We start from the raw sequence: 24,688 nt of genomic DNA on the forward strand, positions 1-24,688 counted from the left end.
CGTGCATCTGCTATCTTTACTTGAAAAGAGTGATGTAAATTCTGGGATAGTCTATATATCGAAGGGCAGAAGAAGAACAAATTGCGCAACTTTCTTTAAGTTGTGGGGGAAGAAATGGAGGAGCAAAACGAAAGAGTAATGAATGGCGAACGAGGAGGGTGAATGCGGATGGTAGAGGGAAGTGTGAAAAAAATTTTTCGCGGGATGAAGAGATGCGTGACGCGATTTTTTGCTCGAAGCAACTTATTCGTCCACACTGGATCTCCCCGTGCCATTTTTTGCCCCATACTGCTGGAAGCTTGTCCTATTCGCTAAGGTGCAATGAGAATTTTATACTTATAACTTCACTAAGATCGTTTTTATAGCTTTTCGCAACCCCACGCGAAGTATTATATCAAAGATTTAAGGTAAAGCGAGATATAAGCATGAACAGATTTAAGAATAAGTCCTCAAGAGAGGGTGCTAATCGACTTAAGAATATATACATATACATATATATATATATATGTGTGTGTGTGTATGTATATATATCCCAAAGAATATAAGAAAATAAGAAGATATACTAAAGACATTAAAATAAATCTATAGGTTCTTTTTTATGAGCCTAGATTTTTTTTCTGATACAGAAGAAAAATAGAGGTTTAAAATTATTAACAGTGACAGTAATTGCTAAAAATAAAAGTCTCAGGAAAAACCGTTGCATAAATGATAGTACCTTATATTCAGATAAAAAATACAGAAGTGTAGAAGAATAAAAGAAAAAAACATTAATATATAATTGATTATACAAAGTGTCATGATTCTCCGTTTTTATTTTTAATAGTATTCAATTTTAATTTAATTGCTTTTTTTTAGTCCAATTAATTCAAATACTTATTTTCCATTTGTATAAAAAGTAAATATTAGGATTATAAAATTAAAAAATCCAATTATGGAAGTAACATTAAAACTCTTAAGTTTCGCGATAATTTAATACTGTAAAAAAAATTATGTTCAATTAATTTGTCCAAGTTTAATAGAAACATAGGTAGTAAAAAATATTAAAAAAAAAAGCAAGAGCAACTTATATTCTTCCATACCTTAAGAGCTCATCTCGCTTAACGCCTTTTAGTCTTGTTTACACTTGCAGGGCCACGTTTTTCAGCCTAAGGGATGGAAAACTCGCTTTATCCCCGTAGACTTACTGGTTGGCGGCGTTGCCCGCGGGGGCGAAAAATATTAAAAACGATAAAGAACTCGGGTCACGCTGTTTCTTCGTGCCTCCCCGGAGATAGATCGTCGTCGTGCGAGCATCGTTTTATCGGCCTTGCACGGGAATCAGTGCCCTTCGTGTGCGCGTGTGTAACCTTAGGCGTGTAAAGCAATAACAACCTTCGAGAAAGTAGCGAAAGCGGAAACTGTGAGCGGTTATAAATTTTTTGTAATGAAACTGCACCTTCGTACGTGTGATTTACGCGCTAATAGAGGACGCACATGTACACCGCCGCCGTACAGGATATATCCCGCTGCTGCTGTTCTTTTATCTTTCGGGAAGTTCTTGGATACCTTGGAGTCAATTTTTATCGAACAGAAATATTGAGGCAGGAATAGTTCCTGAATTATTAACTATTGAAAATGGAGAAGATTCAAGAAACTCTCTCTAATGGAGTGTAAATCTGTATATCATTTTTTAGAAGATAGTTTTAGAAGATAGTCTTAGATTAATTTTAAATATATTTTTAATACATACGATTTGTTTTCTAAGATATTAATATGATAAACAATCAAAGAAGTTGTGATGAGAAGGATATTAGCATATATTAAAAAAATTTTAACTCGTATTGACGGCACACCATATTCTGGATTATATCTACTGTGTTAAGATTTTCATCAAACTTCAAAGCGGCTTCTTTCTTGATGAATACAGAAATCATTTTTCTTAGGCAAAAGTTTAATTGGACGTCGTGTTTTTCTGGAAATAAAAAATTTACCTCGTAATTTTTAATATCAGACATCTTGTAGTAATGTCTTCTTTATTATTCACGAGATAAGAATCGTTTTGTCATATTATCTATATAAATTTTGCGGATCCTACCGCAATATGTAAGATCCCCTTTCTTTCTTTCTTTCTCCGTTATCAAACATTATACAACAAGGACTTTTAGTATCATCGTTTGTCGAAAAGACCCTCGAGGCTATTAAAGGTCTCCTTTGAATACCAGGTGTCTTTCTGTGACCCTTGATGGTTTCGCTTTCTTGTCACGTCAAGCCACAAGTTTTTCCCGAGGGATGGCTACTTTTATTCGATCACAGTCAAGGATTTTTCAGCTCTCGTCTTGCCTACCTTCGTCCGGTCACTCACCTGTCTTCGTTCTTTCATCGTACTCCCCATAAATAAACGAATTTTGTCCCGAACGGTACTCAAAGAGAGAACACCCATGTCGAAGGGAAAGCGCAAGGACGAAATTTAATTCGCCAGCAACGTGCGAGAGAAGCAGGGTGGAATCTTAAGGATCGTCTGAAGCTTTACGAAGGCGTCTGGATTAAGCCAGCTCAAAAGATGAGAGAATAGTATTAGCACTAAAAAATTGAAACAAAGCTTGAAAATAAAAGATGCAATAGGAAAAAGAGATTATTAGAATAATATTGGATGTGTAACTATAAAAGCATTTATTATATTATATAAAAGATTTTATTATTTTAATTAGGACTACACAATAAAATTTGAGTACGACAATAGATTTTCGAAAAATGACAATGTAAAATATAATAATCTTACATAATAGAAAAATTTTTATTTAATATTATTTATTTATTAAATTTTCAAAAGCTAAATTTTATGGCGTTACTATATCAATTAATTATTGAATTTCCTAATTGTCATGTAGTATATTTCTTATGTTGATTTGAAATATCATATGAATAGATAAAAATTTAACAGCTAGATATAAAGATCTATAGGAATAAGATAGATCATTTGAATTGGCTGCATTTCCGAAGGTATAAGAGTAAGAGCTGTAGGAAACATGGAGAGTGCTAATGAACGATGGAGAGAGCTGGAGTAAAGTGACCTCAAAGGGAGGGAACGGAATGAGTAAGTGACGTTCTCAAGCTGGAGATGCGCCCTCCGTGAGGATTCGAGAAAGGACGAAATCTTCGGTGAATCCGGTCTGAGTCGTTCAGATTTAGCGGCGTGTCGGTGGCGAATTAAGTTTCCCCGGTTCGCTCATCGCCCTTGATTTCCACACCCTCCTTACGACAGCTGGCGTAATTTAGCACCCCGTTGAGAGAGGCTGTAATGCTTACCACTAATATTAACCACTGAAATTAAGTGTTCACGAAAAGGCGCGATAATATGTGATGAAATTATCCAATTTAGAAATCTGAAAAAGACTATTTTTACAGTTGAAAACCTTTTTATATATAAAGTATAATATGTTTTAATAAAAATTTATTAAAATTTAAAAAATAATATTTCAAAAAAAAATACAATATATATATAGACACTAAACACAAATAAGTAATACAGACTTGATAATGTACTTAAGGGAGAAAAAAAGAGAGAGAAAGAAATAATAAATCTAATAAGATTTTTTTTAAATTAATATAATTTTATATACATAATTTTATATTAATATAATTTTATATAAATTGTTATATATTTATACGGGAATATATAAATAATTTGGTAAATAAACGTTATATTAAGTATTATTAAAAAAATTTCAATGATTAAAACTATTCTTTACATTTACGAATTAAAAATAAAATAAAATTTTCATAATATTGAAATATTTTTCATGCTTCTTGATCCAATAATAACATACATATCATAATTTTTATGCAAATTATCATGAAAGAGTATCGTGTGCATATAATATCTTAATATTAAAATACGTGTATATATATGTAATATTGAAATATGTGTACGATTTTCGTATTATAAAATTATATTTATATGATTTTATTGTTTTCTGAATTATATTATTTTAAGTTTAGTCTTCTGATAGATTTTTTTATTTATATTTATTTTTTATACTTTATATGGTTATATTATGGTTATATTATGGTTATATTATTTAAAATTTATTAAAATTATGTATGCTTCGACGCGCGTTCGAAGTTTCAATAAAAAATAATTTTATCCTGATTGCTAGTAATTCGCCGAACTATTCAAAAACGCTTCGAGAACGATTCCTCGCAGCTGCGAGAAAACATTCCGGCGAAAGTTTGCAGCTAAAGTTGGAGGAGATTCGTCTATAGCGAATAAACTTTCTTAAGGAGATCTTCCTTTTAACTTTTGACTCCTCGAACGCTTTCTTCAACGTAATAAATATTTGTGTGCATATTTAATGTAAAAACGAACTCTATAATTCTTCGAATATTTTTATTGAAAGGAGTAAAAAAATATTTCCAAAGATCTAGATAGTATTTAAAGTTAAGAGAAGTGTAATTTAAAAAAAATGAATTCTTTATAGATCTATTTAAACTATCTAGGCTTTATAGATTTTTTTTATCGCTATTACCACTTATATCCTTCGACCTTTTTCTTCAAGAGCTTTTATATTTCATCGATTTCATACTTTCTCCTGTATTCATTTCAACTCGTCTGATTATTCGTTGCGTTTTATTCTGCCTCGCTCTTCGCTTTTTTCCTTCGAAAAGTTCCACTTTTCGGTAACAAGCACCAAACCGCGCAGGATAGAGGCGATTAAAGCTGTTTTTCGAAGGGCCGAAAGAAGTCGTTTCTTGTCGTTTGTCGTTGTGTTACCGCAGAAAAGGAGTCGACAATAAGAGAAAGCTGAAAAGAAAGAATGAAAGAGAAGATACTGAAGCGATCCAGAACTGGTCTAGGCAGGAGAAAGGAGTTGGGAAAACACGAAACACGATTCGTCGTTTTTACAGACAATCCGCTCGTAAAACTTCCACCGGAATTCGATTTGAAACTTTCTGCTATCTCATTTGTATTTTTTTATTCAATGAATCGTCCATTCGCCACCATAGCTGGACGTTCAACGAGCTGGATAATCTGGCGATATATCGTGAACATCAGCGATAACCGCAGCGATAACGTGATGAACGATTTATTTGAGCTTGCTCTTTTCAGATTCCATTTGCAAATTTGCATCTAATTATAAGATGTGTATTGGAACGGTTATTTGAAACGTGAACCTTTTTCTTCTCTCTATAGTTTAAAAATAATTTTTAAACTGTGTGACATATTTATTTTCGTTGTTTTTTAGAAATTTAATAAAATTTATTCTTTTCATCAAAATTTTCAAAAAATATTTTAAAAATGTCAAAGAAAAGATCTCGACGTAATGTTTTCTTGTATTACATGTTATTGTAAATATATTAATTGTTACTAATTAACATGTTATTGTAAACAAAATAAGCATTTTAAAATACTGAAATTTAAAAATTAATAAATTAAATTATTTAAAAATAAAGATATTATTAGTATACGAATGGCATAATTAAAGTTTTGTTAAATAATTGCCTCCAAAAACCATCGTCTTACTGCATGATATTTGCTGGTAAACAGTCAATTTTAATAGAATCGATATGCTTTTTGAGGAAAAGAGGATATAACGATCGAGGATTGCTCTCGCGAATATCGTTTGTTAGAATAATCGAGGTACGGTCGCTGTTACTGCAATTCGAGATTGACGCAGCTTACGAACGGGTAATTAATACGAACGGTAGTGCAATTATATACGCTGGTACATTAATTCGGCGTAACGCTCGCGCTGACAAACCGGCGGTGCAGCGGGCGAATCAATATTTTATTCGTAATTTGTCACTCGCTCAGTCGTTCTCGTATTCGCTGCCTGTGTGTGTTAAATACGCGCACATGTGCGCGTGAATTTAACGACCAACCACGGAGTGGGCGCAATACGCGATTACCATTCAGGCAGGAATTAGTTGCAATAAATCAATCCGAAAGGCGTGAGATTTTTTTCCGATGGATAGAACACAATAGCGCCCGTATTGCAAAATAAAAAGAATCAAATTGTGGGAATCCACCGAGAAAGACTCAAATCCCAAGTTTTCTCCTTTTATTATTTTCATCTTAAAATTTGTAAAATCTAATTGAATTGTTATATGTAGAATAAAACTGAAAAATTCCATGAAGATCGGAAAAGAGAACAAGCATCAAACAAAAGATTCAGAAAAAAATGCAATGGAAATTTCTATCTAATTTTATGAAACACTTACATTATTACAAAAAAAAATCTTTAGCTTTATCATTGATTAATAAAAAATCGTTAATCATTTTTGTTATAAAATATTCTACATATCATAATTTCATTATTTTTGTAACAAGATATATAAATTTTTATTATCTTTTATTATCTTTTCTGGAACGATATTTTTCCTTTTCTAAACATTAATAATAAACCGTACATTGAAAAGTATGTAATTTACAAACTCGATTGAATTTTTATGACGTGCTTTTCATTTTCTTCTAACCAAACGGTTTCCCTTTCCACGATTAAGTACGTTACATTCAAATTGTTTGAAAATGCAGAAATTGGCTGGAGAGAGGAGAGAGTGACACTGACACTAGTCTCAAATGAAATACGAAACTCTCGAGAACACGACTCGAATAGTCCGTGATTCGTATCGCGATTTCTATATTGAGGTCGCTCAATTAAGCTTTCTCTCTCTCTCTCTCTCTCGCGAGCGGCGGCTTTGTATAAAGGGCGAATCCGGCAGGGTCTAATGCTAGCGTTTCCAGGGGTAATTTATAGCCAGCCATTGTACTTCGAATGGCTCTCTCCTGGTATCACCGAGGATACCAGTGAACGGAAAGGAGAGAAAGAGACAGGAAGACGCAAACGGAGCGGAGAAGTGTTGTAGCAACAGGAGAGAAAAGGAAGCAGGATCGACTATTGCGGATACGTCTGACGGGTTGAAGGGTTGCGAGGGGTGCGAGAAGATCGGGGAAGAGGGAATAGTAGCTGTGGCTGGTTTCTACTACTGACAACTCGGTGGCATCGCGTATTGTTTTCCATTCTACTTACTTTATGGTCTCTCGCTTCTTTCCGCTTTACTTCGTTTTACTTGCGCGAACGCACCCGAATGTACGTATTCGCATATCCGTGTACTTCTTCCAATCGCCAGTGTCTTCATCGAGTCAACGATGTCTAGATGTGATAATACGCAGAGATATCTCAAAGCTATCAAATAGTCGTAGATAGATTTGTAATCCACGTTTCCCTTATAGTTCAATGTTTTAGCTTTTGCTTCGCGCAATTGAAATTTACGATCTAATTAATAATAATTGATCTAATTATTATAATAATAAGAAAGACTTAACAAACTACACAACCATTTAGGGCATACATAAAGTTGACGTCAAGATCTATAAATATAATTATTAACGTTGGGTCGATGCGGTTTATTTAATTTATGTTGACTAAAAGACACTGACTAATTTCAAGGAATTGAAATGATATAACTCTAAAATAAATGAATACTAAATTTATTTTAGTAACAATAATTTAAATTTACAGATGCAAAAAAGAATAGAATATAATTTTTAATGTTCAATAAATCATCGTCAATCGCGGAGAATTTATATGTATTGTATGATATTCGAGTTCCCAGGAAGAACACAAAATCATAATAAGATCAAGATAATATCAAATAGAAGTCATTTTTAGGAACAATTAGAATGATGTCATTCGCTTACACTTTTCGATAATGATTTTGTGATGAATTTTGGCATTTTTGATAAGATCAAAATTTTTTAATGATTTTCAACTAAAAAATCATTAAAAATTTTTAATTTCGCATAAAATCATCGTCAAAAGTATACAAATGACATTATAATTTTTCTTAAAATGATTTCTACTTAATTAATGTCAACTTGATCTTATGATTTTATGTTCTTTCTGAGTTATAAAAAAAATTAATAGTATAGGACGATATATAATTCAATCTATAAATGATTCTATGAATGACAATAAATGATTCGATCTATAACATAAATTATCAGTGACACTCGAGAATTAGTGGAAGAGCTGAAGACCTATTTTTTTAATAAGTGGACTGAATAAAATGAATTAATAAATAAGCTGTATTACAAAAAAAACTATCATTTTTATTAGTATAGAGTACTAAAAAAATATTTATATAATATATATTAGCTCGTATAAATGTGAATATATTATAAAAAAAGATTTGTGTGAAAATTAGTAGTAGAAGTCATCGCTGCAGTCAGACAATCGGGCATCTCCGCTCCAATTATGAATGAGCGCGACGCGCGAAGCCATGAAACCGGTGAAACAGTGAGATACACGTGGTGATGTTTGTGTTCCCATGTCTGACGTACGAACGGTAATTGTCGATACCACATAGCTTGTTTAATTCGTAGATGAGCCAGAGGATGTTGATATGCAGTCAACAAATTATCTCCAGTTAACACTGGCGATACTCAAGCCGCACGTCATTAAATCCCCGTTCGTTCTTCAGGTATGAATCTAACCTCACTTTCACTAAGCGAGAATGCAGGTTAGGCTCCGAAGGATAACTGAAGGAACGATACAATCCCGCGAGTAACGTCGAGGGAATGAGATTTGGAAAATCTAATGACTAAAGTTCGCACTGATTTTTCAGAAAATTCGCGATTTAATAATTGACAATAATTTCAAAATTGTCAGATCGCGCAGGATGACGATATCTCGTGAGGAGGCCGAATTATTTTACAAGGAGCACAGGGACAAATTCTTCTACAATCGTCTTTTGACTTTCATGTGCAGCGGTCCGTCCGACATTTACATTCTGGCGCGTCACGATGCTATCGCGAAGTGGCGTCAGCTGATGGGTCCTACAAAAGTCTATCAAGCGCAATATAATGCACAAGATACTATCAGAGGAATGTTTGGCCTCTCGGATACTAGAAATGCTACGCATGGATCTGGTAATCAGTCATAATATCGCACATTCCAACGGAATGCAAAACCTTGTATTGATAAAAAAAGAGACACTAATGTTATTCACTCTAGATTCGACTGAATCCGCAAAAAGAGAAATAATGATATTCTTTAAGAACTTTAACATAAACAAGTGGTATAACAATGAGGAGATATTTTACAACTTGGGAAGATTACATTTCGATCCAATATCCTTTGTGCACACCATTGACAAGACTTGAACAAGACACAAAATAATGATGTTTATAACATTAACATATTAAATAAAATATTTATTATATTTTTAATAATAAGTGATATATTCCTATCTACACAATTGCTAGCAAAATTCAGACTGTGCTTGTATGAAAATAGTTCAATGTATTTTTCTCTGGGTTTGTAGAATTTTTTTAATGCTAGACGTCAATTGATCGACTAATCAATTTTTCATGATATATTATGTGTGTGTGTGTTGTGTGTGTGTGTGTATGTGTGTGTATGTGTGTGTGTATGTATGTATGTATGTAAAATTGACTAGTTAGACGAGAAATATATACAACTAATTATCCATTTTGCCACAAAATACAATGACGTTTGTCATTGAATTCTCCAATAATATACGATATTTTGGATTAAAATATGAATGAATACTCAATATTTCTATACATACATATTGCGTTTTAGTCAAAACAACGCGATTATGCATTTATTTTCACGTAAACTTTTGGACGCGAAAATACTTTGATCCCCTCTTCCAGTTTATTCAATTGCTTCTCTATTTCGATTTTGCGTCTTTGTGCTCTAAGAGTATCCGTTTTTATAGGCATCATATTTAATTCATTGACGTACTCCTGATAATCTGCAAAAACATAATCCAGTGAATTTGAATGGTTAAATATTAATTTAAAGCAAATAATTTATGATTATTGTATAAATTTCATTATACCACAGATACACACTTTTTTTTAATAATCGTAACGTCTCCTTGCGTTCGTGATCAGGTAAAGGCACGTGACCCTCCGGACAATCAGAATGCAGTGCTTCTGCTTTAGCCTTTTGTTCCTTTTCTTGTGCTTCCTTTCTATCTCGAAGATATCTATTTAAAATTATTAGAAACAAGAAAAATAAGTTAATTTCATTTTCTGATTTAATATTTACATCATAATCAATTATATCATTTTCCATTATTATAGTACATTGCACTGTATATTTTCTACATTTAATTTTTCTTATAATCGCATTTATGTATATAAGAAAATCTGAAGAGAGATCTTTTAGTTTCATAGTATATCTAAGTAAAATATTTTGACAAAATGTATGCTACAATTTAAAAAAATTAATTGAAGAATAGAAAAGATAATACAAAGAGAGAAATTAGGCTGGCATTTAGGAGCATTTTATTTAGACGCTGTCATTACATCTTTATTGCTCTTTATATGCGAAAGAAAGATAAAATGAAATTTACAGTGTGTGGGCATCTAAACCGAACACAAGCTTAACGTAACGTCAAGGAAAATTAGAGAAGAAAAATAGTTTATTATCGTACTTAGGCAAAACTCCCTTGCGATAATTCGGAGATGGTACACCATTGTTAAGTTGTGTCATCAGTTTATTGGCAACAGAGGTACGTTCTTTATTTAATTTGATAAAATCGACTTCCTCTTTAGATGCCGGCGACATGGAATTTCGTAAGTCAGCTTTCTGTAAGTCTTCCGAATCATGCATATCACCTCTGTCTGCAGGCGAATCAGATTGTTTCCTCGAATTTTTCTCTTCTTGTTTATTTAAATCACCATTGTTCGCTATTTTGTGCTTTGTAATCTTCTTTGATGGATATCTGTTGAAAAAAAATTAGAAAAACGATCCCTAGATAAAATCTTGCTTGCTAATATTACTAATGCTTTTATTAACATTAATAAATTAATAATTAAATTAGAAAATTAATCAATTAAAAATTATTTAAAGTAAAAAGTAAATGTCAATTACAGATAAAATGAATTAAATGTATTGAAAATTGTAATATATATATATTTCCAAGATCTTTCTTTAATTAATTCTATTAATTTAATATTATATATTGTGAATTTGTTTAGAATTGAACTTTATATAATAGGTTTTTAAATACACTTACCGAATAATACCTTCAGAATATATACTTTCCAATTGATCTGTATCTAAAGTCTGAATTCCCTGATTTCTGTACTTAACAGTGCTTTGTGTATCCAAACATTCTAAACCATTTGCAGCACTGTCAGATTTATGCAATACATTTGGTTCAGACGAAACTTTTGGCTGCAATCTCTGCTGATTTTTACCAGTTCTCTTTTGTTTGTTCAACATGTTATTATTCATTCCTGGTCCAATAACCTTTTTGGTAGTAGAAACAACATGCTTTTTATCATACTCAAATACATTAGTCCTATTCTGAGCTTGTTCCCTATCCTCATCAATTCCCTCTTTGTCATTTGACACTTGCTCAACATTAAAATAGCTCTCATGTTTCTTCTTGTCTCGGAAGGTAGTGACCACCTTCGCGGATACATTCTGGTACTTGTCTGTATTCCTGTGATGCTTATGTAATTGTAACTTTTCTAGTTCTTCCAGCTCTTTATTCGCTTGAAAGCATTGTTCCATTCGCCGCAGGTTTTTCACATTTTCTTGAATAAAATTCTTCCTTCTGACTGGTTCTAATAGCAACAAACAAAATATTCAACATTATTAATTATTTCTCGTGTGCACCAAAATTTATTCAACTATTTTTTTCTATCTCAAGCATTTTATTCATATGTTATGAGATAAAATCTATTTGAACTTCTAAACAATTGTTGGATTAAAGATATGTAATATTACTTACTAGGGTCTGGAAAAATGCCTTTCAACGTTGTCACTTTCATTTTCACGAAGAGACAAGAACGGTATATTGTCACTTTGCATTTATAATTTACATTTCGGAAAAAGGCTTCCGTTTCAGAACATACAATTGATGTTTCTTTACCGCATAATTTTCGTTTTACACATACGTCGTTTTCCGGCCGTTACCACATAAACAATTTTGTTTACGTACCGGATGATAGCTACGTATAACCCCTAATCTGTCAAAGTACAGTATCGCCAACATCAAGCGTAAAATAATTCATTGTAGGTCGGTCAGGAAATATTTTTATCGACGGACGGATATTATATGGAGGGATGTCTACTTTTCAGCTAATTTTTTACTTAGTAAATTTTCTTTTTTTCTTTTTACTTAAACCTAAACCATTAATACTGCATACATACTACTTTTCTATGAGATTTTGTATAATAAAAAATGCAATTATTGTAATTATTATAACAATATGATGATAACAATAGTACAATATACATAGTATATAATAATAACAGTAATACCAATAACTGATACAATTTGATATGAATTTTTTTAAATTAAATTAAAGTATAATAAAACTGATTAAAAATAATTTAATAATGAGAATATCTATAGGAAAGTTATTCTAATATAAATATAATAATAATATAATATAATAATAATAATCTAATATAATAATAATAAATGATATATAAAATTTTAAATAAATTATGAAGATAACTTTTTAAGAAAATAAAACTATTTAAAAATATTATAATTTTAATATCTATTTAGATATACTTTTGCCACATATTAAATAAAATTTAATAAGAACTTTAATTTGCGATTTTCTCAAAGAATAGTTTATTTCTAGAAATAATTAAAAAATGAACAAGTTTTTCGTATTTTTCGCACTTTTATTATTTATAAATGTAAGTATTAAAAAGAGGATTGCAATAAGGTATTTATTGATCTTTTTACGGATGGTAAATGTTACACTATTTATTATAGGTATTTTTAATTTAAATTTTACGGACGAGATTGACATCATAATGATACTATAGACTGAGTAGATAGATAGAATGCTATTAATGCTATTATTATATGTATTATTCATCTTGTATAAAACTACAAAATATATTCTATATATGTATGAATAGAATAATATTTTATAGTTTTATACAAAATGAATAATATCTATAAATAATATGTATTTTATAAAGTTACTTTTGATGAAATATAATTGATTCTAATACCCAAAAGTCAACTGTCTTTTTCTGTGTTTACAATATTACAGACAGCGATTTGAAAAGAAATGAAAGCGTTACATAATTTTATTAAACAATTAAAATGCGATAAAATCGGGCATTTATTTTTACACTTATCTACTTAATTTTAATATAATATTATATTGTATATTTTTACGTTATTGTCGTGTGGAATATAGAACAGTAAAGTAAGATATCGATGCACTTACTAGCTGTAATGTGAATTACATTTTGTTTTATTATATGTTACATATCTCACACGACATATTTTATAATAAGTAATACATTTCTTACTGATGCAAAGCAATTTATAGATGCTACAAACAATCCGCCGATCTGCATACCGAAAGCTTTATTGCCTATTTGTAATAGAAATAATATCATCTTCTGTATGTGTATTGGTGCTATATACCAACGAACATTATATCTATGAACAAATGATCAGGTAATTAATGGATAACTCGAGAAATGTAAAAAGATATATTTCTTTTCACTAGTAATAATTATTACAGTACATATTAAACTATTTCTTACGCGGTGAAAAATATGTGATCATTGTGATCCGTAATTTCTTGTCCAGCATAATTCGCTAGAAACATGTATAAAAGAGTGATAATTACAATTATGAAGTGCAATATGATTTCTTCTTTGTCGTTTACAACTGATATAGTCTGAAAAATCTAAAATAGCAACGAAATATCAAATATACAATATTTGTTTTAATACCATTCATATTTTTAATAACATTCATATAAGTTACATTCTAAACTTCTGAAATCTCATTTCTAGAAAGTGAAAATACAATCACCCTTCATTTCTTGAAAAAGAGTGACAATTTTTTCCTTTTTTTAGAGTAAATTTTCACTTCAAGTGAGTAAAATTTTACTTTTTGTGGAATAAGATTTTTACTTCTTTAAAGTGAAAATTCACTTTAAAAGGAATGAAAATTGTAACTTTTTTTTCAAGAAGTGAAATATTCTCATTTTTTTTTTCAAGTGTGGTTGTATTTTCACTCTCTCGAAATGAGATTTCACTGCAAGAAATTTAAAGTGTAGTTGACAAGATGCTAATAAGAAAATGTCAGTTACAATAATTTTTTAGTTACATGCAATCAAAGTCAGCCGAATAATTAGATTTATATAAAAATATCATGTAAATTCGATTTTTACAAATTAATTGATATTGAATCCAAATATTATAACATATTATTATTTATGTAGATCCAAGAATGAGCAAAAACTCACTCGACAGAGATTGAGACTTAAGTTAAGCACGCCAATCACTATTAACGAGAAGAAGGATCCCTCAAAACAAGATATTAAAGATTTGCACAACCTTCAAATATAAGAAAATATTGTTACATATTATTGTGCATGTATGTGGGCGTAAGCATTATCAAATAAACAATAAATGAAAATTAATATGTTCAGAATAATATAAATAAACGAATTGGTGTCTAATAATATTTTTGCATGAATTTATACATTTTCAAATTCATGCAAATTGCGCACCAATTATTTGTTTTGAAATCTTATCATTCTCAAATAAATACCAACTCCATTGCTTTATGATGTACGTTCACAGCGTAAATTATATCTCTATAAATCGTAATCTCTTTCTCGAATTTTTTTTGTAAATTATTAATTGTCATTGCTCGCTCAATCCGATAGCTATATATGATATATATTTGTTAGAATTATAATTTTCCTAAATTTATTTGATATATTAATATAATTTTATTTCCAAACATTAGTTTTTGTACTCTTGTATTTATTTTCTTACCTAGCAATTTTAAATATTCCGCAAGTATATTTAACATATCCTATGAACATTGTTCCTGTTGCTATGATTGCAATTGCCCCTACACAAAGAGCTACATTCAAGTGTATTAAAGTTAAATAGAAATATTTTTCTTGACCGATAAAATATTTTGCCATCATCAATTTCAAGTGATATGATCGAGACTCATTCTTGGGGTTAATAATGTCGAGAATGCATGGCCACATTAACATAAAAATAATAATAGATAAAGCAACGATTGTGATCACTAAAGATATGAAAAAAATAATCATATAAATAATTGATTTTTTTAAGTATCGATTTGCTATACATTTCAAATTTACTGAGTTTGTGCTGCAAGATATTTTTGCAGAAAAATAGTTGTATAGTTATCTTAAGTTTTCATTAATTTTTTCCTAATTTTGATAAATAAAATACGTTTTTAAGGAAATATAACTATATATTTATGTATCAACTTTCAATTATTTTTTTAAATGTTTTATTTTAATAAAATGAGATAAGAATATATCTTTATGTATAAATTAGTATAATAATTATCTATTAATCTTTGCTATTAATTTAATTAATTTTTTTTATGATATTTGATGAAAATCAATAGCCATTCTCTTACATATAATTTTAGCTGTATAACGTTCTGCGTTGCTCTCATATCTTTTCATAATATTGATTTCATTTTTGTCTTTTAGCTCATTACAAACATGCTCAAGTTGATCCAATAAATTTCTTACCTATTATGTCAACAATATTTTATTTACAACACTTCTCGTTGTAAAATGGAAAAATAGTTATTTGAAAAAAATTGTATATAAGAAAGATTGTATATAGAAAATTGTATATAGTATAGAAAAACATTCATTTACAGCGGATGTTTATTTAAACGCATGCAATAAAGATCTAACTTACGGTTTGATTATTAATCCAAAATGAATTGTATTTAATTATAGATACAACATAAAATGATATGAAAGAGAATATTGTAATAACAAAATCGAATGTGCATTCTACAATCAAAAATTTTATAAGCTATAATAAACAATAAATAAGTTGCATTAGAAAAAATTTTATGATTTAAAAATAAGATATTTTTAAATTTATTATAATATATTATATGTTTCAATAAAAATAATTATAATTATATCAAATTTTTTAATATAATTATTTGTACTATATCTTTTACAATCAAATATAATATAATATATAATATAATCATATTTAATAAAAAAATGTTAAACATATGCAGTTTGTTTAATATAATACAATTAAAAGTATTAACGTACCAGAAATACAATAAAGCTCGTTAGAATACTAAAAAGTAAGAGCTGCTGAAATAAAACGAATTTTGATTGTTGATAGGGCCATAAGCCAACCATAAGCAGAAGAATTCGGTTTAGACTAAAGTGCTGAATTCTTGAATGTCTCATCTCTCGTTAAACATTAACATGCGTCTAACTGTGAAATGCCGGAAAGTTCTGTACATTTTTTTTCGATCGATTAAATTTCTTTCTGTTCGTCTAAATTTTAATGTCAAATGTATAACTTATTATAAATGCATAAACAGTGTGTAGCAAATGAAATTACAAATAGACCGCATGCAATTTAGTATATTTGCTCGGGAAGAGGTTAGTGATCGATTTGACATTGAAGAAAATTTAACGGATGTTTATTTCTCACAGAAAAGTTTTTATGATGATTTTGAAATCGAAATTCGCGCAAGCGTAGTCACTTTTTCTTTTACCTGTACTTTTATCTATGCTTCATTCTATTTCGTGCTCCCATTGAATATGTTTGTTCGAGAGAAAATAGCTGACCATTGGTTTGAGATGTTAACATGTCAACTACTGAAAATATCACCAGTAAGGTATACAATACTACAGATTCTAATTATATATAATAATATAATACTAACTTTGCTTAAAAAACAAAGGATAAAATTTATTACATATCTGAACCATAATATACCATTAGAAACATTATCTATCTATTAGGTATCTCGTGATTTCATTCATTTCTTAGAGAAAATTAAAATTCTAATAATATTTTTCTTTATTTAATAATATCATTGCAAATATTATATCCAGATATAATGTTATTTATTCAATCAGCAATATTTGATATTTTATTGCTTTTTATACATATATGAAAAAAGTAAATAGATTTTTATTAACAAAATATAAATAATCAATTTACTTTTTCAAGAAGTTAAAGAGTGCAATGGAAAATAAGACTAGTACATTATAGATATTCTTATTTATTTTCTGTGAGCTCTATTTGTGTGCCTATGTTTATATGTGAAAAATATCTCATTATTAGTTCTATTGATATCATGTCGAATACAATATATTCTACATGTATGTAAATATATGTATTAACTAATTATTTCCTCTCTGTTATGTAAGCAGCATTAAAGATAAAATGTTATATATTTTCTTTATTTTATTGAATAGTTAAAAGAGACAGTAAAATCAGACATTTGTCTTTACTTACCTACTTAATTTTTATATACTTTAACTACATAGATGATGTATTTTTACATCATTGCTGGGTAGAGTATATGACAGTGAAGTAAGATATTGATGCACTTGTTAACTGCAGCAATATAGTTTCTTTTATTTTGTTTATACAATGTGTGTTACATTGTATATGTTCTAATATGTAATATGTTTTTACCGAAGCGAAGCATTTTAAGGATGCTTGAAATAATCCGCCAACGTTTAAACTGAAAGTTTTGCTACCCCTTTGTAATAAAAATAATATTAATTTCTGTATGGATAACGGCGCTGTATACCAACGGATATTATACCTATGGAAAATATAAATATAATATATAACTACAGATAATTAATAATTTAAATATATAATATGTAAAAAAAATAGTAAATGTATATATGCGCGTATGCATACATACACTTCGTATAGGGTAATACGCCAATATATATGCCGCACCTAACAAAAACTTAATTTATTAATTTATTATTTATTACTTTTAAAATGAACTGTACTAGTAACAAATTTTGTACTGTCTACTACTATAAAAAAATATTAGAAATCCGAAATACTTATTTTTCGTATTAAAAAAAAATTTTTTTGAAACCCTTGCATTTTTGCAAGAGGTGGGATATATAGCTACTCATAGAGGGAGAGAGAAGAGAGGTATGTATGGCTCATGAAAAATTACAAATAATCGAGCAAATACCCGGTAAAAAATTTTTCATGCATGAATATGTATAAATATGTATAAATATATTAGGTGTTGGAATTAATTCGTAGCGTTTTTAATGAAAGAATGTTATTTATTTCACATGAGCATTAAAAAATACATTAATGAAAGTACTTCCCATCACTTGTAAAACGCTACGAATTAATTCCAACACCTAATACATAAATATTCATAAACATGTATAATCATAGGATAACTTCAGCAAATACGCCGTGCTGGGATTTACACCGCAGAAGTCAGAAAAAATAAAAGGAGTGGGCGTAATTTTTCCGCAACTACTCTGTTACATGCCTTTATGTTATATTAGTATTGTGTTATGATTTCAGTTTCAGTATTGTTAATATTAATGAAATTATTGTGAGTTAAATCGATTTGTCTATATTAAGCGCCATTATAAATTATCAACATAAAATGATTACTGTAGGTCGTACAAAAGACTTAGTGGTTATTTTGTGATACATGAGTGTAGAGGAATAGTAAAGCTTGTTGTATAACAAAATACAAATACTTTGCTCTTGTATTCTTTGTTTAGTTTGTTATCTTGTATATGACCTGTTTGCGATATGACATTTTTAGCTGGCGGGATTTATGCCCAAAGTATACAAAGTGCGCAGATTGAATTCAATGCACTAAATGCAATAAACATATTACATGAAGTATGTACACTTCATGTCATAATACTTGTAATATACAGGGTGGGCCATCTATTGGTACGTTTTTAAAAATGCGATCAAATGAGCATACATTGATATTTTTTATTAATTTTTTTTTTGTTGTGAAGCTAAAAGTATCCGCGTCAAGAATGAAAAACGATTTCGTTCATGTGGCTCCCTCTACTGGCCTTACAGTATGCCATTCGGTCACCCCAATTATTAATGACATTTTGGACTACCTCGGCGCCAATTTCACTCAAAACAGTCGTAATATAATGTCATCCACTAACATCCCTTTCTCACGAACTTTCCTCACCAATTTGCGTATAGCTCCTTCGGTGGGTGCTCTATCACGACCCATATTTCTTTTCAAAATTCGTACAGTTTCGGCGACACAGCACTGACTTTGAAAATAAGTTTTTAAAATTTCAAAACGCTCTTCAAGAGAAAACATGTTGTTTCGTGCCGCGGACGGTATGACTAATAAACTGTCAAAATTTCGGGTCTGTAGCTCGTTCGGTGTTGCCATACGACGAAATTCAAAAACGTACCAATAGATGGCCCACCCTGTATGTGGAAGATTGTTGAATTATTATTTATTATTTCGTATACATGCTTATTATTCTTATTCCTTAATAAAACTTTATAAATGTATTTTATATTATTTATTGTGTCATTTTACGTCTTATTTATATGCATTATTTATAAATTTTTTATGAGCCGTACATATCCCTCTTCTTCCTATGAGTAGCTGTATATCCCACTTCTATGGGATATACAATCTACTATGACAAAAATGCAAGGGTTTAAAAAAGTTTATTTTTTAATACGAAATATAAATGTTTCGGATTTCTAATTTTTTTTTCATAATAGCAGACAATACAAAGTTTTTACTGATATAGTTTATTTACTTTAAACATAGTAAATAATAAATTAAGTTAATAAATTAAGTTTTTGATAAGTGCGGTGTATATACCGGAGTTACCTTATACAGTATGTTTGAAAAGTTCCCGGACTGAGGTAGAAAATCAGAGATTTAAGATTTCATCTTTTCTTTTATTTAGGCTTCTACATAATCCTCTCCTCTTTCAACACAATCGAAGATATAACGATTGGAAACTATTATAATAATCCTTTTTCGGAATCGCCTTCAATTCACGTGTTACGTTCGCTTGAATGATTGGTACTTCCTCAAAAAATTGTCCTTTTAAAAGCATTTTTATTTTGGGGAACAAAAATTCTGCTGGTGCGAGATCGGGAGATCTTGACTTTGGTCAAAACCGTGACACAATTAAAGCAGAATGAGTTGGCTTTTTCATTTCGAGCCATTTACGGTCGACCACTTCTCGCGTTGTCCAATGATTGCCTTCCTTAAAACGTTTAAACCAGTCGAATGTTACTGTGCGTGACGGTGCATTCTCTTCGAACGCTGTTTTCATCATTTCATGAGTTTCCGTTGCAGTTTTGCCAAATTTCAAATAAAACTTAATACACACTCGTTGCTCCATCGTAAAACTTTAACGGCACACATAAATCAAAACACATCCTCACTTGCCAAATATTCAATCGATATTAATATAACTCGCACATGTTCTGCATGAAGCTTTTTAGAAACTATTTCTAACGTCGGCCATTAAATGCGATTTGTTTCATAAAAAAAATCAGTCTGGGAATTTTCAGATATACTGTGTATATGAAATATGTCCATACATGTTCATATATTCTCCTTTCTTTTGTAAAATTACTTTTTAATGTAATAGAAATAATAATAGTAATGTGAGAACATTTAAAATAATTAAAAGAATAATCACACTATTTATTTATTAGGTGTTGGAATTAATTCGTAGCGTTTTTTAATGAAAGAATGTTATTTATTTCACATGAGCATTAAAAAATACATTAATGAAAGTACTTCCCATTACTTGTAAAACGCTACGAATTAATTCCAACACCTAATAAAATAAAAATTAAGTTTGAAGAAATGTAAAAAAATTACTTACGTATAATTATATTATATATAAAATTATGCATAATTGTGTATGAACAATTTTTTTACATTTTTCCAAACATGCTTTTTTCTAAAACGAACAATAAGAAAATTATTCCTTTAATTATTTTTTATATTATCACATTACTATTAGGTGTTGGAATTAATTCGTAGCGTTTTACAAGTGATGGGAAGTACTTTCATTAATGTATTTTTTAATGCTCATGTGAAATAAATAACATTCTTTCATTAAAAACGCTACGAATTAATTCCAACACCTAATATTATTATTTCCATTATATAGAAAAACATTTTACAAAAGAAAGAGGGATGTATGAACATGTATGGACATATTTTATTTATTTATATGTAATTTTACATATTTATGAATATTTATGTAGTTCATACATATTCATGCATGAAAAATCTTTTGTAATGCTTATTAATGAAACGTAAAATGACAATAACTTATATTATGTTTACAAAGTTTTATTAAGGAATAAGAATGATAAATATGTATATGAAATAATAGATAATAATTATAATCTTCCTACATGTGTTACAAGTATTACATTATTACATGAGGTACATATTCCATGTAATGTGTTGATGACGCTACTTATTACAGTGGTAAATTGATTCCACTCACAATAATTTCATTAATATTAACAGTAAGAAACTGAAATCAGAACACAATACTAATATAGCATAAAAATATGTAACAGCAGTTTTGCGGAAAAATTATCTCCACTCCTTCTATTTTTTCTGACTCGCGGCGTAAATCCAAGCGCGGCTTATTTGTCGGATTTATCCTATAGTAGAAAGAATACATATATAAAAAGTTTCTTACGCAGTGGAAAAGACATGATTATTATGATCCGTGATTTCTTGTCCAGCATAGTTAGCTAAGAACATGTATAAAAGAATAACACTTACAATCGCAAAATGTAATAAAAATTCTTCTTTGCTATTGCCGAATGTTACACTTTGAAAAATCTGAAACATCATGCTTCTTAAATATTTTAGATAATTTGTAAGAAATTAGAAAATAAAATACATATGTATTTTTCTTGTTTTTTTATAAGTTTAGAATTAAGTTTTAATTCTTTCTTAAACGTTAAACTTTTTAATTACTTTTTATTCTTTCTTTATTATATATGTATTTTTTATTAAATTATCCTTTTCATGGAAATATTATGAAGTATTACATTATTTATCTAAAATATATATTATACAAATATGCGATAAGACTTACTCGAAATAAGTTTAAACTCAAGCAACATACACTAACTACGATTAAAAACAAGAACGATCCCTCAAAGTTGGATATCAAAAATTCAGCATATCTTTAAAAAAAAAGTATTACTATTATATATTGAAAACTTTAGGTAAAAGTATATTGTAATTTAACATTTTGTAATATTATTGAATATTATTATTTAGTTTTTTAATGCTATTTTATTAATATATTGCAAAACACATATATTTAATCCATGCAATTTATTATTTATTGTAATTATGATATAAAGAAAGTGAAATTTATATCTCAATTTTTACTGTATATTGAAATATGATATATATAATATAAAGATAATTGTAAAAGTTTATTGTTTTGCTATTAAAACATTTTAATAATATTGATAAATTTATATATAAAACACACACACACACACATTTTTGTGTAAGTACTAACTTCATAGCTTTACGATGGATATCGATAGCATAAATCATTGCCTTATAAATTGTAATTTCATTCTTCACGTTATTTTTAAAAATTTTGTTTATCATTGCTCGTTCAATACGGTAGCTATAAATAACAATTTTGCTATAACTGTAGAGTCTTTCTAGATTTATTAGACGAGAAATGATATTCTACTTATAAAATAGACGTCTATTTTGATATTTTATATGTTCTTTTTCTTACCTGGCAATTTTAAACATTCCACAGGCATGTTTGAGGTATCCTATGAGCATCGTTCCTGTTGCTATATATGCAATTGCCCCTATACAAGTAGCTACATCTATGTGCAGCAAAATTAGATAAAAATACTTTTCTTGATCGATAAAGTATTCAGTCATGATAGGAATTAAAGGACGTGGTCGAGATTCATTCATGGGCACAACGATATCGAGAATGCATGACCGCATTGGCACAAAAACAAAAACTAGTGCACAGCACAATGTAATCTCTGAGCATATTTAAAAAAAATAGTCATATTTTGTTGTATGCAAATGAATAATAATGTAAAATATCGATGCATTTTGACATAATGATGTTGGAAATATGTTAAAATAATAAAAAAATATAAAGAAATAGATGAGAAAGTAATAATATTTCAGAAAAATATTTTTTATGTAAACCACTAACATTTTTAAATTGTTTGGAAGATCAATTTTTTGTATATTTTATATGTTTAATTATCTTTTAAATGTTGAAAATATTCTAGCACAAAATTGCATGCTTATGCTTCTTTAATATTTTTTACTTCGTCTGTTTAATATTAATAAAACAAAGTAATTATATATTTTTTTATTATATTTTATATTTTGATAAAAATACGATGTTTAATATACAAAAGCAGCAAAGATGTATTATTTAATTTTTATATAAGATTGTAATCTATTTTTTATTACATGACATATAAAGAAAATCATTAAATCTTATCTTACGTATAATTCTAATTGTATAATGTTTGGCATTCAGTCCATACTTTTCTATGATGGCAATTTCATTTTCATCTTTTATTTCGTTATAGATATGTTGTAATTGCTCCAGTAAACACCTGATCTATTATATTAATAATATTTTATGTTGTTCCCCGTAAAGTGTGAAAAATATTCTATACATTTATAATGGATGAATAAAAATCTAACTTACAGTTCGAGTGTTAATCCAAAACGAGTTATATTTAATTATAAATGAAATTAAAAGCGATATGTAAGAAAAAATCTTAATGACAAGATTAAGTGTACATTCTGCAGTCAAAAATGTCATAAGCTACAATCAACAAATTTATTCAAATATCCTTATTAATAAAATTGGTTCTTTATTTAAATATCGATTTAGTTATTTGAATATTTATATATTTGTATAACAATTTGATTAATGTATATAAGTCTAAAATAATCAGTTCTTTTTATGCATAATAATCTTGTAATTAAAAATGCAATTAAAATTATATTGTAAAATAATATTATAATACAATATTATATATAAAATATTAAATAGTAAATTGATATTAAATAATTAATTTTTAATGTATAGTAATTTATTACGTAATAAGAGACAATTAAAAATATTGATATACTTGAACTATAATGCAGCTCGTCAAAACACCAAAGAATAAAATTAATTGTAATTGAATGAGTTTTGATTGTTTGTAAGGCCATAAGCCAATGGCGAGCAAAAGAATTCGATTGAGGCCAAAATACTGGGTCTCAACAAAAATCATCTCTCGTTAAGCATTGAGATACATCTGAATGCAAAACAGACATTAAAGTCTCGCGTATCCCTTCCTCCCAAACAATTGCATATTTTGAAACTTTTTTTTATGTTAAATTCTAAATAGCGTAATATAATATGTAACGCTATAGTCTAATTTAGTACGTAATATAAAATACTGTTGTGGGATCACACACACGATACTTTGACAATTTTGTTGGGAGAAAAAGACGATCGATTTGATGTCGAATAGAATTCAGCAGCTGTTTATTTTACACTATATACATATATAAAGTGATGTCTTTGTCGCGCAAGCGCAACTCACTCGATTCCAGCAACGTTGTTTTATGTATTTCATTCCCGTGCGTGCACTCATAGGATGCGTTCTTTTGAGGGAACATCGGTCGAACTGTCTCAGTGAGTGGCATGAGTTATATGTGAAATTATTACCGGTGAAATAAAAGAAACTGCGGAAAGTGTTACGGATGTAGAAAATATTACAAAGCTTATTAAATATATTACATCTATTGTAAGTAAAAAGTTCTGCATTCTTTGTTAGTGTTAGTATTAAAGTTT

General features: G+C 28.9%; 4 protein-coding genes across 10 annotated transcripts; 1 reads left to right on the forward strand and 3 right to left on the reverse strand.

The window, feature by feature from the left end:
* Positions 1-8,099: 8,099 nt before the first annotated feature.
* LOC105147240 (nucleoside diphosphate kinase 6, mitochondrial) lies at positions 8,100-9,214 on the forward strand. Its single transcript, XM_011058122.2, has 3 exons — positions 8,100-8,460; positions 8,605-8,908; positions 8,994-9,214. Exons 1-3 carry the CDS (start codon positions 8,383-8,385, stop codon positions 9,140-9,142), a joined length of 531 nt encoding a protein of 176 aa, XP_011056424.2. The 5' UTR covers positions 8,100-8,382; the 3' UTR covers positions 9,143-9,214.
* A 70-nt stretch (positions 9,215-9,284) lies between these two features.
* On the reverse strand, positions 9,285-12,024 carry LOC105147241 (Uncharacterized protein C16orf48-like protein). The gene is made up of 5 exons (XM_011058124.2): positions 11,755-12,024; positions 11,032-11,587; positions 10,447-10,737; positions 9,860-9,996; positions 9,285-9,759 (listed from the first exon to the last, which is right to left on the reverse strand). The coding sequence occupies exons 1-5, from the start codon at positions 11,792-11,794 to the stop codon at positions 9,599-9,601; spliced, it is 1,185 nt and encodes a 394-aa protein (XP_011056426.1). The 5' UTR covers positions 11,795-12,024; the 3' UTR covers positions 9,285-9,598.
* Positions 12,025-13,061: 1,037 nt separating this feature from the next.
* On the reverse strand, positions 13,062-16,640 carry LOC105147242 (odorant receptor 47a). Of its 4 annotated transcripts, none has more exons than XM_087409975.1 (10): positions 16,549-16,640; positions 16,091-16,262; positions 15,717-15,836; positions 15,424-15,541; positions 14,796-14,874; positions 14,570-14,683; positions 14,258-14,348; positions 13,548-13,693; positions 13,308-13,440; positions 13,062-13,225 (listed from the first exon to the last, which is right to left on the reverse strand). In XM_087409975.1, exons 2-10 carry the CDS (start codon positions 16,232-16,234, stop codon positions 13,172-13,174), a joined length of 999 nt encoding a protein of 332 aa, XP_087266101.1. In that variant the 5' UTR covers positions 16,235-16,262; positions 16,549-16,640; the 3' UTR covers positions 13,062-13,171. The 4 variants fall into 4 exon arrangements, with proteins under 4 accessions (XP_087266101.1, XP_087266100.1, XP_087266099.1 ...); XM_087409974.1 differs by having other exon boundaries at positions 14,796-14,886; XM_087409973.1 differs by having other exon boundaries at positions 14,796-15,060.
* Positions 16,565-24,146, reverse strand: LOC147908556 (odorant receptor 49b-like). 4 transcript variants are annotated; one of them, XM_087409923.1, is made up of 10 exons: positions 23,979-24,146; positions 23,549-23,668; positions 23,341-23,458; positions 22,595-22,859; positions 22,364-22,477; positions 21,926-22,016; positions 21,521-21,666; positions 17,481-17,613; positions 17,298-17,399; positions 16,565-16,651 (listed from the first exon to the last, which is right to left on the reverse strand). In XM_087409923.1, exons 1-9 carry the CDS (start codon positions 24,120-24,122, stop codon positions 17,346-17,348), a joined length of 1,185 nt encoding a protein of 394 aa, XP_087266049.1. In that variant the 5' UTR covers positions 24,123-24,146; the 3' UTR covers positions 16,565-16,651; positions 17,298-17,345. The 4 variants fall into 4 exon arrangements, with proteins under 4 accessions (XP_087266049.1, XP_087266050.1, XP_087266047.1 ...); XM_087409924.1 differs by having other exon boundaries at positions 17,298-17,613; positions 22,595-22,691; XM_087409921.1 differs by having other exon boundaries at positions 17,298-17,613.
* Positions 24,147-24,688: the final 542 nt, after the last annotated feature.

Source organism: Acromyrmex echinatior, chromosome 9 (genome assembly GCF_024713525.1).
Source record: "Acromyrmex echinatior isolate Ae372 chromosome 9, ASM2471352v2, whole genome shotgun sequence".
Classification (NCBI taxonomy): Eukaryota; Metazoa; Arthropoda; class Insecta; order Hymenoptera; family Formicidae; genus Acromyrmex; species Acromyrmex echinatior.